The sequence below is a fragment of the Apteryx rowi genome, unplaced genomic scaffold (assembly GCF_003343035.1).
Source record: "Apteryx rowi isolate R43461 unplaced genomic scaffold, aptRow1 scaffold_9, whole genome shotgun sequence".
Taxonomy (NCBI): domain Eukaryota; kingdom Metazoa; phylum Chordata; class Aves; order Apterygiformes; family Apterygidae; genus Apteryx; species Apteryx rowi.
In genome coordinates, this window is record NW_020451204.1 from 502,948 (window position 1) to 518,548 (window position 15,601).

Below are 15,601 nucleotides of genomic sequence, written 5' to 3' on the forward strand. Positions count from 1 at the left end.
GGCGCCGGGAGCGCGCGGGGTCCCGCCCCGCCGGGCAGGGCCGGGAGCGGAGCGCGGGGAGCCGCCTGCGCCCTGTCCCGGGGGGGCGGCGGTGGGTTGCAATGCACCGAGCCGCGGGGTGCGCAGCGATCCGGGGTACCGGGGACCCAGGGAACAGCGTATTGGGGTGCGCCGGGTGGTGGGGGGCAAAGGAACCAGGAGCGCGTGGTGCATCGAGGTGCACAGTGCATCGGGGTGCACGGCAAACCGGGGTGCACAGGGGCTTGGGTATGCCATATAGCGAGGTACATGGGGGGCCGGGGTGCATGGGGAGCAGTGTGCACGGTATATCGGGGTGCAGGGGGATCCAGGGCGCAGGGGGACCCGTGTGGACACAGTGCTGGGGTGCAGGGGGAGCAGCGTGCAGGGTGTTTGGGGGTGCAGGGGGATCCGGGGCACAGGGGGACCCGTGTGGACACAGTGCTGGGGCACAGGGGGAGCAGTGTGCAGGGTGTTTGGGGGTGCAGGGGGATCCGGGGTGCACGGGGACCCGTGTGGACACAGTGCCGGGGCACCGGGGGAGCAGTGTGCAGGGTGTTTGGGGGTGCAGGGGGATCCGGGGCGCACAAGGACCCGTGTGGACACGGTGCTGGGGTGCATGGGGAGCAGTATGCAGGGTGTTTGGGGGTGCAGGGGGATCCGGGGCACACGGGGACCCGTGTGTACACGGTGCTGGGGTACATGGGGAGCAGCGTGCAGGGTGTTTGGGGGTGCAGGGCGCACAGGGACCCCTGTGGACACCATTTTGGGGTGCACGGGGAGCCCCAGTGTCCCAGCAGCTCACGCAGCCCTGCCGCCTCCAGCAGCAGCAGCAGCRAGGGCCGAGCCGCAGGGCGTTACCGCACGCACAGACCTTTCCCCGCTCGCGAGGACGAAACCCCCCGGACACACCAGACCAGCGGCTCCCGTCTTTTTCCAGCCGATTCCTTTGGCAGGAGCCCAGCCGCCCGCGCAGGAACGACCCAAACGCCTCCTCGCTAAGACAAACCCATTTAATACAGGGACAAAACAAGCTATTTTGTAACAGCCGCCTCCCCGGGGAGATGCCATCTCCCAGAACATTCATTTCTTTTATACATTTATATACATTCGGCTCATGCCAAAACATCGCGACCCACCGGAGATTAAAAAAAAAAAAACAACAAACCTGACAGCACCAGTTTTGAGCACAGTGAGAATCTCGGTTTCTCCCTCCCGTCAGCGCGTGCCTTGGCCAGGCAAAACAGAATTCGGTACAAAAATACAGTACAAAAATATCTCGTCGTAACAAAGCTACTGCACGTGGCACCACTAAGGAACCAGCGGAGTTTTCAAGTTCTGGATGTGCAGGTATTTTTTGGCAGCTTGCAGCGACCCCAAAAGGTTCGCTTTTTCGTTCGCTGGGAATCCCTGAGGGAAACCGAGCCGGCAGCCTCACCTTACGCTCACGTATACGCGAGTCCTCAGCGTCTCCGGATTTATTAAGTTTTACCCCTCTGTTTAAAAAAAAAAATTAGCTACATACACTTTAAAACCTTCGCAATTGCCTGAATTTGCAATGGATTCTCCCCTTCCCCTTAAAAAGCTTCTCAGCAAATATTCAAGGCCCATCCTCTGAACAAATGCGAGTGTTTTTCCCCCAAAATAATTCCCCGGAAGCAGAGCAACCACCTGCACGGTTGTGGTTAAACACTTGCGTGGGGTTATCCAGGAACAGGGACATTGCACTGTCGCCTGAGCTTTTATTAAGGAGACTGTCGCTGCGCCGTGAAGCGCCCCGTGCTCCCAGGATTTGACTCTTCCTAAAAAATAATCCCTACCTCTCCAGGAGGCAGAGCCTAAGAAGGCAGAGGCTCAGAAACTGGGCTCTGGCCAGGCGGCATCCGCTTGCCCGCAGAAATAAAGCCATTTCTGGTCATGCTTCGGTGAGGCAACAGGAAATTAGGGATGTTCCTGAGGTTCCTGGGATGACCCCACGCAGGYGTATCCACCCGGGGATACCGAAGGCACCTGCCAGGCTGCAAGGCCCTGGAAATACGAGGTCGCTAGCCAAAAAGCTGATGTGAGAGATCAAATAAATAAATTAAAAAAATAAAATTAAAAAGCAAAGGCAGGGTAACACTGCAGTTGTACGCAATTAACCCGCGACGTTTTGTAACTCCTAAGACAGTCGCGTTTGAATGGTATGGTTGCTTTTTTAAAAAAAACAAAAAAACAAAAAACCCCCAAATTTATCTATCTTATAAACATCTACTGAAACCAGCAAGTCAAACGCAGTTTTCTCTTTCCCTTCTATTTGCAGTGGAGACACCTGAACCATCCGGCGAGGTCACGAAATCCAATTACTCCAGCGGGCAGGGATAAAAGATAACAGCCTTTCTGACCRCATGTAATTAAATTAAGCCAAATCAGCGCGAACTTGCTAACCCGGCGCCTGTTATGCCCGTCTGGAATTCCTTGGATCTTGTGAATCTCGCGGCCGGCCCCGCTGCGGTAACTCTCTTCTCAAGGGACCTCTCGCTAGCGAGTGGCTGCGTACAACCGCGCGCGAGCCRTCCCAGCTGCGCTGTTGCGTTTCACCCTCGGATGCGGGAAGCGCAGGTTCGCAGTCGAGCCCTGCGGCCGGTTAAGCTCTTTGGTGATGGCATCGAAGGGCGACCGCAACAGGAGCGGCGAGGGGGTTTTAAATCGGACGCGGTAAGGTGAGGAGCCGGGAGAAGACCTGCTTGGAGTTCCTATTTAGATGCATTTCAACAGTGAAAAACCAGTGGGACGTTTTAAAAGAGCGTCCTCCCCAAAACTGTGCAGGAATTACAAACGTTTCCCCTCTGTCCATAAAGCAGAGTTTAAATTATCCCGTTTCACAGTCCACGTTTAAGGCAACAAGTGTAATGACGCTGCTCAGGTCGTTTCATCGGAGAAGCAGGATCAGTCTTCTGCTGAGCTGGGGTTCTGCTAGAGACGTTACTCTCCAAAAATCCATAAAACATTGACTCCTGATATGCCAAGATTTACACGCCTGCAAAAATGACATTATAATGACAAAACGCAAGTTAGTTAAAGCTCCTGTTTAAACAAATCTTCATTATAAGAAAAACTGCCAATTCCACACGAGCATTTTAACGTTTATGCAGGTGTTGTGTTTCACCTCGAATTAAGTATAGCTCTTTCAGAGCAAAAAAGTCCCAGCATTGCTTTTACGGCAGCGCAGCTTTCAGTGCSCGCTCCAAACTCCTCTTGTTATGCCGAAAACAAGAGATTACAGCGCAGTGGCAGTATCTGTCCCCTGTTTATAAACAGCACGGTACTTTTAGCAAGGCGGCGGCAGGCTGGTTGTCTGGCCAAGGTCGCTACTCCRCAGCACGGACTCCACGAGATTTTTCAATCAGCACAAGACCAAAGAAAAGCACAAAACATTTCCCGTGCGCTCACGCACACAAAACTCACACGATTTGGTAAAAAGGCTGCCATTATTTAAAATGAGATGATTTTAACGCCATCAGTATCGTCCTGTTATAGCAACTTCAGTTATGGTATTTCGAAACAGAAAGCTCCTGCTCAGACCTCCCGCGCGGCGCAGCGATACGTAACGTCCGACACTTACCCCAGCATCCCGGATTCTTTTGTCTTTATGATGTACAGAAACATAAGCAATGTATGGAACATGTTGTTTCTGCCCTGAATCCATAGGAAGAGAAAAGAACTTGGAAATGAAATCATGGACAAGCAATCATACCAGTATCTTAGAATATCTTATTTAAAACTACTGTCACGTCCTGTCCTTATCTTAGGTAGAGCAGCGCAATTTTTCCTTCAAAACTTTTTGCAAGATATATATATACGCTGCAGCGTGCRCCGTGCTGGCCTGTTAAATAATCTGAGTTGAGAAAAAACTACAATAGAGACACCATGAAATGGTTTTACACCTCAGACTGCTGGGGTTTTTTTGCCTCAATACTTACCTTTCAATCAGGCAAACATCAGAAAAAGACCAAACTTGTTTTTCGGATGGATTATCACCCTCAAATACTTTTAAAAGCTTTTTTAAAGGGCTTTTCTGAAATCAGAGATCGAGTCACAACCGGGGCTCAATATAAAATTAAAATGCGCAGGAAAAGTCTAGTATTTTGATACTGAGACTAGGCGTTTCCCTCCAAGAAATCCTACAGACAAGCATCAGGCTTGTTGGCAYTGAGGAATAACAACACGCACCAGAGCTTATATAAATCAGGATTTTAGAATAAATCATCAGAAAACAAACAACAAGAGGAAGCTGCTGCCTGGGTACTGAYGTACCTAAGTTAGGCACTGAAGCTATTATTTAGCAGCAGACTAAATACCACACAACGGTCGAAGATCAAGGTAACATTTGCTTTCTGCACTGAGCCAGCCTACATATAAAATTCAATAGATGTGGCTAGTTCCCCCCAAAAAACCCCAAATCAGGTCTGCTCAAGATTTCTTGACAGCAAAAAAACCCCTAACCCGATCATACCTGGGGCAGATTGTAGACATGGCGGTGGTAGATCAGCTCGTAGTGAGGTGGATTGATGTTGCTTTGGTAGATGCAAAACACGTTTTCATTTGTAATGTCTGTGAATGCAAGTTTGAAAAGAAAACAGGGGTTTTCAGAGGGCTGATGCGATGCAAGCGGTAAACAGCAGCTAAACAAGCGGTGCAAGAATGCCAGTACCTGGTTTATCTGGTGTTTGAATGAAGTGTTGGGAAGTGAAGGTTTTGCCATCAGGGTATTTGGGGCTAGGTGGCAGTCTGGAGTCGAGGTAAGTGCAGAATATGTGCATGAGGATCTGTGCAAACAAAAACAAATCTCACTTTAATATCATTATATCCTTAAATATCATTAAAAAGACTGAGGAACAAAGTGCTACAACACAGCAGCTTTCTTTCCATAATCTCAGACATTAGAGTATTTGAGAGTCTAGTGTTGCGGCATGGACTTAATCCCACTACGTTTCAATTCCAAAGAAGCCCAAGGCAGTTTAATTCTTAAAGCGCTGAATTCAGTGGTCCCAGGCAAGTTTATTTTCCCTGTAAATGAAACAGTTTCAGTCACAACATGATAAAATGGTGCTGGGGGTGAACTGAGCTCCTGACATACAAGTAACTTTATCTTCACATCTTACAGAATGCGGCAAAGTCACCGATCTTAATAGCATATCTAGGACATAAACTACAAGCTATCCGATTTAATGGTGGTTTCTATACCAGCTGAAAAGATTTGGCTTAGAAGGGCGGATCTGATCCAGCTATAACTTTTCCAGACACTGCACCTATCTAGCAAGTTTCTCCGCTCTCGTCAAAAACGGCAAAACAAAACCACTGAAAAAACTTGAGCTGCCCATGAATCTTCCCAGCTAGGCCAAGATTTTGGAAGAAAGTCCTAGAACAAGTATCTTCCTACCTAGCAGCGAGAAAATCACAGCCCTGCATGTTGTACGCTTTAACCCTTACAGTAGAGTTCTCAGCATTCCTTGGGTGCAACGTGACCAAATTACTCTGTAATATGACACCTCGTGCATTCAAGGTATAAAACACGATTTGTTTTGCAGACAAAACAAAAGAATTTCTATGGGCTAAATGCCCAAAGCCTCGAGAGGTCTGGTGGAAAGCATTGCTTTATAGGGCATGTAATGAGACTAACATTACTGTGAAAAACTCTTCATTTTGCACTTATTGTCTTGAGTAAGTTAACGCCAAAGCTTCGAGACAAGTGTTTATATTGATTTCATCTGTTATAGCAGAATTTCTTTCCCCGAATCTTTAGAAGTTTAATACGTTGTCCAATACTACCTCTCCTAGTTGGTTTTGGTAAAAGACAATGAATTCAGGGTGTGATGTTCTGTGTTATGATTTTTAATACTTTCAAGCTGTTCAGCTTGCTGTTTATCAAGATAGGCAGAGCTGCTTCCCAGCCAGTCAGTCCCAAATATTTAGTCATCTTCACAACTAGAAGATCAAATCCTATTTCAAGACAGATTTTGTTCAGCTTTAGCTTCCAGCAATTCAATCTTGGCACATCTTTGTCAGCAAAGTTGTAAGGCTCTTACATACGGATCTCCCGTTTCTTCTTCTCCCCAGTAACTGAGTATCTATATAGTGAAAAAAACCACCCAAACTCTCCTTTCAAATACAGAGCGCAACTGCGGAGTCACACTGTAAAGCTTGTTTTCCACTCCCTGGATTATCTTGTGGCCTTTCTTTTAATTATTTCAGTTGAACTTTCAAGTCGCTGTGTACACTGAAGTGCTTTTCTCCTGCCCTTCCGCATTAATTGGCTAAGCACAAYTACAAGTCTGTTCTCAGGGAAGATAACGCAACACCTGCAGGTTTCTCAAGAAACATTACTCAATTAAATAGACATCAGACATGCCGCTCAGTCCGTGTTTGTTCTCCTCTAGCCATTGCAGCAAAGGAAAATTAGAAGAAGGTGGAAGGTTCTTCTTGCGTTAGAAATTATGAGGTTTGGTTAAAGCAGACTTTTTTTTTAATATGGTAAGAAAATTGCTCTGACAAGATCCCCGTCAGGCTGCTCCCCACACAGTTACCTGACCGACACCTCAGATGAGTCTAAATAAGAGGCTGGCCTAAGACTGAGACCTGCAATTGCATTTTTGTGATCTGCACAATGTCCAATCCCGTTTGCATTATTCCTCGCGTAATTTCACTGACAACGGGATTCATCAGGATAAGCGAGGCAAACAGGATTTTGACTGTGTTCCTCAAAAGACTTTTTTGCTGCCACCCGCAAAATCTACGCTGGAAGACCCCACTTTAGGAAGTTACACCCAGCCACCTTTGAAAACTTACAGCGCAGTCAGTGGGCAAGTCAGCGTCCCACTTGCGGCCTTTGAAATCTCCTCCTCTGTTCCATCGGAACGAGCTCATGCATCCTCCCTGAGAGAGCTCTGAAAACAACAAGATTTATTCAGCTACTGGGGGCTGAAGGTGCAAGAAAGACGTATTTGACGCTAGCTTCGAGAACATCATACGTCTTTCCAGGGCACAAAATAGGAAGAATTCAACTAATGAAGTACTTGTAAAGATATGCATTTAGGGGAGTTGAGTTTACAAGGTAATTTTTATTTGCAATTAATGAAGGGGTTAAATACGACACTTCATGCCCCAAACTGAGCGAAATGAGAAATAAAACTTCCAAAAACATTCCAAGTCCCACATCATCACGTTGCTATGAAAAGAGAAAGTCGGAAAAACCATCTCCGCCGCTTGAAAAGCAGCTCTCCTCCCTGCTGTGACTGTAGCTCGACCATCTTAACTGACGGGGTATCTGACACCACCGACACTTTGACCCAGCTAACGGAAACGTTTTAAAGCCAGGATGGCGACCACGTACCTTTGATCCTTTCAACCAAATACTCTTGGTTCGGCGTAATATCCAAATACTGCACTATAGCGTTCAGAGTCGGAATGAGCGGAGCTTTAACAAGCGCTGCCTGTTTCAGACTGCTGATGCTGGCTTCTGCATGCAAGAAGAGCCAGCACGTCATCTGCGCCCACGACAGAACTTTGAACAGTCTCCCTTCCAAGGCGTTAACAAATGCACCGTTACAAAGAGGAACTGGCTTTTTCGTCTCACTATTTACTACGGTCCTAGACAAAGTTAACATCTTACGCACTACCCCAAACGCTCCTTTCCAATCCCACCGAAGTACTAAGCCGTCTCCCTTACCCCGCAGGGTATAAACGCTACGCAGCGCTGTGCAGTCGCCAAAGACGGCAGCCCCTTGTCTGAAGGACTTGCATTCCGTAAGAAAATAGCGTGAAAATATATAGTGGGAAAAAGGGAAGAACTAACGTGCGTTTTAAAGAGCAGCAGGAGAGCAGCTAGGTGGAGGTGAGGCCAGTAACCGATCAGTTTTTCACAGGCATCACAACAGATGCAGGTCTTGAGGGGAGACTACAAACAGGCCAAAAAACAGTAGGTTTTGTTTAAATGCGGCATATCATATCCTGCTCTTGGTTAAGGGGGATATACGTGGGATACGACAGTGGAAGTAGCTCCTTCAGAGCTGTACCGTGAAATTGTAGCTAGAATTGCAGCTCATCGGAATGTTTAAGGAAAAAAAAAACAGCAAAAAACAACCGCCCCCCAACAAAAAGATCATTTCTTCTAATGCTCGTAGCTCTCTCAAATCCCCCTGAGAYTGTCCTCCCCAACCCCAACTAGTGCTACATCTACTACAAATGATCTTAAATGTAAATGATTAATAGCCTAGCTGACATAACAGACTTATTCTAGGTTAAAAAATAACCAAGCTTCCCAGGTCTGTGGATTTAGTATTATTCCAGTCTCAATAAGACTTCTCAGTTCTTAACAGTATTTTAACAGTTCTTAACTGTTCTTAACTTAACAGTTCTTAACATATCTTTTGTGGCCTGACTGCTTTGAGACAAGCCAGTGGGTAACAATTCAAGGAAGTAACAGCAATAGGCTTTTCGGGAAGTAGCTGATTTTAAGGAAGAGCTTGGAAAGGCATACGCTAATGTAGACAGTGAGAGCTGATAGGCAGCTACCCTTGCAATGTGTAACAGTTTTCTGACAGTTTAAGATATAATACGGATGCTAATCTGAGCCTTCGACTCTCCAGGAATAAATTCAGAGAAAACAAGAGGCTTAAGAATTTTATACTCCATGAGCATCAGCATGCCTTCATCGATATTTCCAGAAATCTTACGGAGAACCCTTCCAGTTTAATAAAACGCATTACATGAGACAAAGATCACACCCCTACAGAGAGGAAATGGAACATAAGCAATCCTTAGCGGACTTGTTTTCTACAGTACCTGTCCAGCGCCCTGCTACGGGGCGGCCCTCCACCAACCCCCACAGGGAACCCCCCAGTTACTCGAGCGTCCTACCTCCAATCTGCATTTCTGGGTACCCCATTCTTCTCAGCTGAGTGCTCACAGACTCAATCTCTTGTACAAGTGGCACTAAAATAGTCTCATTAATCCACTAGGAAAGAGAAATGCAAAAATTTGAAAGGTTAGAAGCAACAAGGATGTGGAAAAAAAAATGTTAGTTTATACCCTAGCCATCATCTTCATCACTGTTACAATCACAAAGGAGTTTAACAACAGAAACTTTGAAGCCAACCAAGGAGGAAAAGTAATTAAATTAGAATATCAATTTAGATAGGGTTTAATGACTCTTTAATACCTTCCAAAATGCCAAAAGTTCAATATAAAGGATTTGGGAAAACAAATCTCCAGAAAGTAGTGATAAAGCTTTTCTGAACAGTGAGAAAAGGGGCATTTTCTGAAGCACCGCACATCATCCATAAAGATAATCTGAATTTTCATGGGTCCGCTCCCTCTCAAATCTGTTTCAGGAAATCAAGGGTCTGATAAACACAATATGTGATACTTGGACGTGACAGGATTTGGGAACTGAAGCCAAGCTGCCTGCAGGTTTATGAACAGATGCTTAGGAATCTGGTACAGAACAGTCATAATCCCAGATCTCATTACTTTTCACTCATCCCACTACTTAAAAAAACCCCAAAAGAACAACAACAACTACATACATGACAGTTGCTATGACTGAAGGGGCAATTCAAAGTTAGACTTACAAATTATTTTGCCATAGCATGCGATTATATTTCCTTTGCTATAGCGATTCCCGCTCCTAAGACCAAAATTTTCTTTTTGTTTTTTTATTACGCTCCTCGAAACTGTCGGAAAAAGCCAAGGGGCTGGCGTCTTCCCCGCTCTACTTGAGCCCACGAGAATGAGTTTGAAATACAGGAGAAAAAACAATTCAGAGATTTGGGTTGTAGAAAGAAAAAACAAGTCTTATCGCATCCACTGTGTGTTAAGATGCGTTTGTCTTCATTCAAAGGTGGGTGAACTTTACAACTGTAAAGTTTTCAGAATACACAACACCTAGGTCAGCAAGTTTAGGTTGAAAATGTGTCTTAATACTTCTTTATTACAAGCATGCTGTTTTAATCTCCATGTCCGAGCCCACCTTAATCCCCCATAGACTCAAGTATGCAACTCTTTTCACCTCCTTAGGCGTACATGGGGCATTAAGGTACTTTTTCATTCTGCTGTACCTATTCTAACAACAAGAACRGGCAGTCTATCGGGACAGGACTTACGCTTCTGAACCTAGCAGTCCAGGAATCCATGTGATCAAGCTGTCGTCGATTCACAATCACCCTTGCCCAAACCTACGGAAAGAACATTATTATCTACATACAGCAACTTAACAGAATACCAAAAGCGTTTTTAAGGCCTAAGACGTTTTCTGATCCCAACCACAGCACATAATTCAAATTGCATTTGTTCCAGAGCTCTCATACATCTACTGGCTCTATCATGTGAATTCTACAGCAGCTTAACTAAGTACTACACTCCTACTCCCTTTTCACAGCACACCGAATCTCGCATGAGTCCAAATTCACAGTTCTGAGCTCCCTGCTCTATTAGGATAAAATTGGTCCAAGTTGTAGGATAGATTAAAGACGTACTTGAATAAGAAGCTTCATTAGGTTAACGTATGAAATAAAGAAAATGGACCAAATTTAATTAAAGTTACATTTATGATATTCCTTTGAATCAGACTTATTCCAGACACAAGTGTAAAGGAGAATATGTTTTACATACCTTCAACTATTTAAGTACAGGTCACTTTCCAGGCAATTTTTATGTCCCAAGTTTATTTTACCCAGAGTACAAAATAGTAAAAGAAGATCCGCAACTGCCATTCTTGAGTTTAACTCATAAAGTCTGTCTATTCTCAGATTATAGAGTAATATTAAACCACTTTTCTACCTAAATACAGGTATCCTGCTCTCCAAGGCAGAAATCATTTTCCGATGACAATTCGGAATGTGAAACGCACACCTGTAGTGCCAAAGAGTCTTACAAGCTGTATGAGGATGGTTAAACGCTACGGGATTTCCCTTTCTAACATCGTTGATGGAGCTCACGTCCAAACCTTTGGATGGAGCTGCACGTTTTAGAGCCCTATTCTTCCCTCTCAGCTCCTTTGGTGCTGAACTTACTTCTTCGGCAGCCTGCGGAGAGCTCAGATGAGCTTCGTCCTTGTGCGCTGACGGAGCTTGGGACCTGCAAGCCAGCTGATACTGGAACTTTCTCAGCACCTGCGCTTGCTCTACTAGGGAACGGCTGTAGTTCCAAAAAGTCGGGCTGCTGGAAGGAGAGCTGGAATCTGAACTTCCTGAAACGACATTAAACAGTCGTGTACAATTATCGCCAAGTAATCACAGAAGCAACAGCACAGGCAACAGCTCCGTATAATAAGGTTTTGACAGGACAGACATGCTCACGAATTATCACGACTGCACACACCGACGTCCATCTGCATAAACACTGATTTCATCTTTACATTACTAAGGCACCGTCCCTACCCAGGAGAAAAACTGCCTGCAGGTAATTCACCACCTTTATCCGAAACGCCTTCTCCACAAGACATCCCTCTCATCAAGGTGATAAAGCCCTTCATCTTATCAAGTCCACTACAGCCAACAAATGCTACAGATATAAACTATCAGTATACATTTCCATAAGACCCATTCCTTGGGCCAGTGACAGCAGCATATTTCTATCCAGTACAAGGCCATGGAGGAGAATTTTCTGAAGCTCCTGAGCCACAGAGATGTGTAGAAATTACCAAATTCTGCCTCACGTCTTAATTACTTGGTAGAAGACTAAACTGGTCAGCAGCCACCTTTACCAATTTCAAAAACGATTACCATATGTACGAGTTAGGTCTATTTACTAGTACGTCAGCAGCTCTCTGTCCTTGCTGGAATCCTTTCCAACTCTTCTCATCCACAAAAGCAGCTCTCAAATAAAACCGACACCCTCTCCTTGCCAAACTTTGCAGGCCAAATAAGGTTATTTAATTACCCAACTGAAGTCTATGCTGCTTCTCTTCTTCACTTCGAAGGTACTTTTGCAGTGACTTGAGGTCTGTGATTTCGTCTTCTTGACCAATACGAGAATTATAGAGAATTGGTGAAGAGCGGTAACGAGACCTCAGCCCGCTGCTTTCCACTGGTCCAACGCTTGCGGGATATGGTGAACCAGTAGGAGAAGGGCTGAGGCTGGAAAGCTTTGGGGAACAAAAGCAAACAGTTGTGTCACATGACGAAAATAAGAGTTCCATTTTGATTTTACAAACCAAATGAACTGACTGATTCAACATATGAATTTATTGCTCTGCTGATTGCTGCTATAAAATATACTCGGGTTTTGGGGGAGGGTTTTTTGCTATTTTGTATTTACATTTTAGTTTCTTATTTTTGCTTTGGTCTGAAACGCCGACAAGATGAATTTCCATCTGCTTTGCAAACGGAGCAAGCGCACACACACGACCCTCCGATGCCTGCTGTGCGCCTCCAACAGCTCATGGCACAACACGAGGCCACGACAAGCAAATCCAAACCATTCCCCTTGAAGCCGTCTTGGTCCTTACCTTACTGTAGCTGCTGCTGGGTGAATAGGTTAAAGCACTGCTGTAAGAAGCGCTGTTGCTTGACAGAGCCTGCAGCTGAGGGCTGTACCCTGCRATACAACCAGAAGCAAACTTTGGACTGGCCCTGGGGGAGCGGGACGGGCTGTAACTCAGCACACTTTGACCCTGGATTGTAGGAGAAGGCGTAGAAGAAGGGACTTTCTTCGCTGCCAGCTCATGCGGTGGAGTTATTTGTATCGCTGCAATAAGCGGAAAAACACAATTAGCGCTGTAGACGCGGCAGCCCGGAACTCTCCTCCTCGCTTTAAATACAGAGCAAAATACATACAGGCAACTCTCTCTTAAGGAAATTGTATGACGCTAAAAAGATTATTCTAGTCTACAGAATTCAGCAGCCAACCCCACTGACATAAAAATCAGAAAACCGAGACGTGATCACAATTCAATATAGATTCTACAATTGAAAATTTCGGTTAAATGCTGCCAGGCACCTTGCACAGCCTGGGGTAATTATTTAACTTCTTTGGTCAGCTGCTCTACCTGACTGCTTCCTGCATCGTTAGCACATCTGTGTCTTAATTTAGCTGTGCAAATACTGACATTACGCCCTTGAACTCTGGTGATATAACCCTACTGCCATCTGCTGCCCTTTTTCTAGAGTCAGCCTAGTAGTACGTAATACATTGCACTAGCATTTTGCTATTGCTGTATTTGTCAGAACTTTGTCAAGTTTTTCTATATTTTACAGCTTCATTTAGACATTCAAAAGCTTTCCGAGCGACTTGCTCTCTAGTCCGTCGTTTTCAGACGGCACAATAAGGTCTGCCTGACTCTTTTTAATTTGGCTCTCTTCAGCCAGTGTGATGTTAGTAGGATATCAAATTTAAATGTAAACCTGCTCCCTCTGCCTTGTTCTCAGTCCCATGGATAGGTTACAAATTCCTTGTCCAGCTTCACAAAGTTTGAGTCTCYCTCGCTGCCCTTTAACGGTCCCCTATCCTGTCCTTTTTTATTGTTTGTTTCCTCTCTAGTTCTCCCCTCAAACACTCATCAGTTTATCACTTATATTTTGAATTTTAATACGCTGCAGTTAATTCATCTTACTGCTCATCAGATGAGGTAACTGAGAACTCACTTCACTAAAGATTCACGGACTTGAGGAAGATGCCACCTTTAAAAAAAGGCCACAGGTATTTATAACGCCCACCTGCATTCTGCATCCCTAGAAGGATCTGCTGTCTGCGAGTCATGACCAAGGTAGTCGGTGCCATCGTGTATTTGAAATACATCCAAAAATCAAATAAGGCATTCAGGCTGAACAGGGATGCAAGTGCAAGCTCTAGAACAAACAGAAAGGTTTTTATCATGCTAGGCAGCAGGAGTAATAGTAAATTATTTGGAAAAACAAGTTTATACACTCATCAAAAATAGGTTATTATTAGTGCTACCAATAACTGCCAGTCTGAGCACAGATGTAAGACTTCTTCACCTTTTTATGCAAGAACCATTAGAGATAAATCTCCTTTCTATATTAAAATTAATTTATGTGGTTATAATATGCATTTGTAAAAGTGTAAGGTATTTTCCAGCCAGGATACAAACCACTGCAATGAAGCTTCACACTATTTATCAAGTGTCTTCTGCCAAACCTTCTGGCACTCATCTCCTGATTTTACTCTCACTCTTCCTCCTTTTCATCCTCTAACAGTATTTGATACAGCTAGTTTTGAGGCTACTCATTTGAAACAAACTTTGATTATTTGGGAATGGCATGCAACCCTACAACACAACACCGCAGTATAATCTCAGCTATTCCCCGAAGCCTTACTGCACGCATTAAACAGATCTAAGGTATAAAACCAGTTCTTCACACCCTTTCACGAGACGTACTTAAGACAGCCGTTAATGTCCTCTTACCTGTCACTAAAATGATGAAATTCCAACAGTATCAAGAGGAATAAAGGAAAAGAAAATGAAGTTTTGGTATTAAAAAAAAAAAAAAAAAATCCCTTCCCTCCTCCCTCAAACTAATTTACATGCCGTGACAACTCACCGATATACCAGAGTGGCCAGTATGTGATGTTGTAATACGAGCTTATAAGTTTTCCAGTCCTGAAAAGAAAAGCAAAAAGTTATCAATTTACAGTARTTGGGTTCTGGGAAATATTGAAGCATATACAAAGTAGGATGCTTTACTTATTTGAGTCACATGTAACAATCAACATACATGTCAGTATATATCATCCCTGCAACAGAGATATTCAGGAGTCCCCAGGCCCAGACCACCTTCCGGTCTTCAGCCTCCTTCCTCATCTTTATGGTCCTGTCGATGAGGGAAGCTGCTGAAATCTGTTCTGCTGCCATTATCTGTAACATGAAGCAGACAGAAAGACAAAAACTGAGAATTTTTATACAGTAAGATTCTCCATCAGTACAAGAATTAAGAAAAAGAAATAATGAAAAACAAATTATATAAAAGGACTTCACCTTTAGCTACTGGTTCATGTGTGGTGTTTAAAAAAAAAGAGACAACACTTCTCTTATAAACTCTGTAAGCGCTGTCACCTCTTTACAGTGAAACAGCATCCGTTTTCTCCATTGGGGAGCAGAGGAGAGGGCCAGATTCTGACCGCGCTTTTGAAAAATAGCATTCTTCGGAACGCCGAGGCAACGCTGCCTTCTCCAAGCAAGGAAACCAGAGCAAGCAAAGAGCTCGCACAACCCAGCAGTTTCCCTACCGAGGGGTCCCACCCGGTTCAGCAGGTACCACGACACTTCCAGACAGCACCACTGTCTCCTTCTGGCGGCTCAGGACACCTCTATACCCTCCGCACACCGTCCCGCCTTTGCGTCCCAAAAAGCCACACGCCAACAGAAATAACTTGCGGCTTTTCCCGCTCCTCTCATCGCCACAAGGAACTGCCACGCCTTCCCTAGCCGCATGGTTAAAAACTTCTCAGGCACTTCGGCGCTGAAGGCGAACACAAACCACGTGCTTTCGGGGACAAACACCTTAACCGAACTGACGGTACTTCGCACCAACAAAACCAGGCCGCCCGCAGCCCATCGCCACACGCAGGCCGCCCCCACACAGAC

At 45.0% G+C, this 15,601-nt stretch overlaps 2 protein-coding genes across 4 annotated transcripts in view; both read right to left on the reverse strand.

The window, feature by feature from the left end:
• The window catches only part of LOC112978048 (putative cation exchanger C521.04c), a 7,137-nt gene extending 6,861 nt beyond the window's left edge, over nucleotides 1-276 (reverse strand). Inside the window, exon 1 of the mRNA XM_026091107.1 lies at nucleotides 140-276. Coding sequence (XP_025946892.1) covers nucleotides 140-276 — 137 coding nt within the window. The remainder of the gene's footprint in view (nucleotides 1-139) is intronic.
• Nucleotides 277-1,013: 737 nt separating this feature from the next.
• On the reverse strand, nucleotides 1,014-15,594 carry TMEM209 (transmembrane protein 209). 3 transcript variants are annotated; one of them, XM_026091232.1, is made up of 15 exons: nucleotides 14,993-15,594; nucleotides 14,733-14,872; nucleotides 14,559-14,617; nucleotides 13,713-13,844; nucleotides 12,506-12,744; nucleotides 11,938-12,142; nucleotides 11,070-11,245; nucleotides 10,161-10,232; nucleotides 8,917-9,013; nucleotides 7,391-7,576; nucleotides 6,847-6,944; nucleotides 4,712-4,826; nucleotides 4,514-4,611; nucleotides 3,623-3,696; nucleotides 1,014-3,037 (listed from the first exon to the last, which is right to left on the reverse strand). In XM_026091232.1, exons 2-15 carry the CDS (start codon nucleotides 14,867-14,869, stop codon nucleotides 2,983-2,985), a joined length of 1,743 nt encoding a protein of 580 aa, XP_025947017.1. In that variant the 5' UTR covers nucleotides 14,870-14,872; nucleotides 14,993-15,594; the 3' UTR covers nucleotides 1,014-2,982. The 3 variants fall into 3 exon arrangements, with proteins under 3 accessions (XP_025947017.1, XP_025947018.1, XP_025947020.1); XM_026091233.1 differs by lacking the exon at nucleotides 14,993-15,594 and having other exon boundaries at nucleotides 7,391-7,516; nucleotides 14,733-14,962; XM_026091235.1 differs by lacking the exons at nucleotides 7,391-7,576; nucleotides 14,993-15,594 and having other exon boundaries at nucleotides 14,733-14,962.
• Between the last annotated feature and the right edge of the window lie 7 nt (nucleotides 15,595-15,601).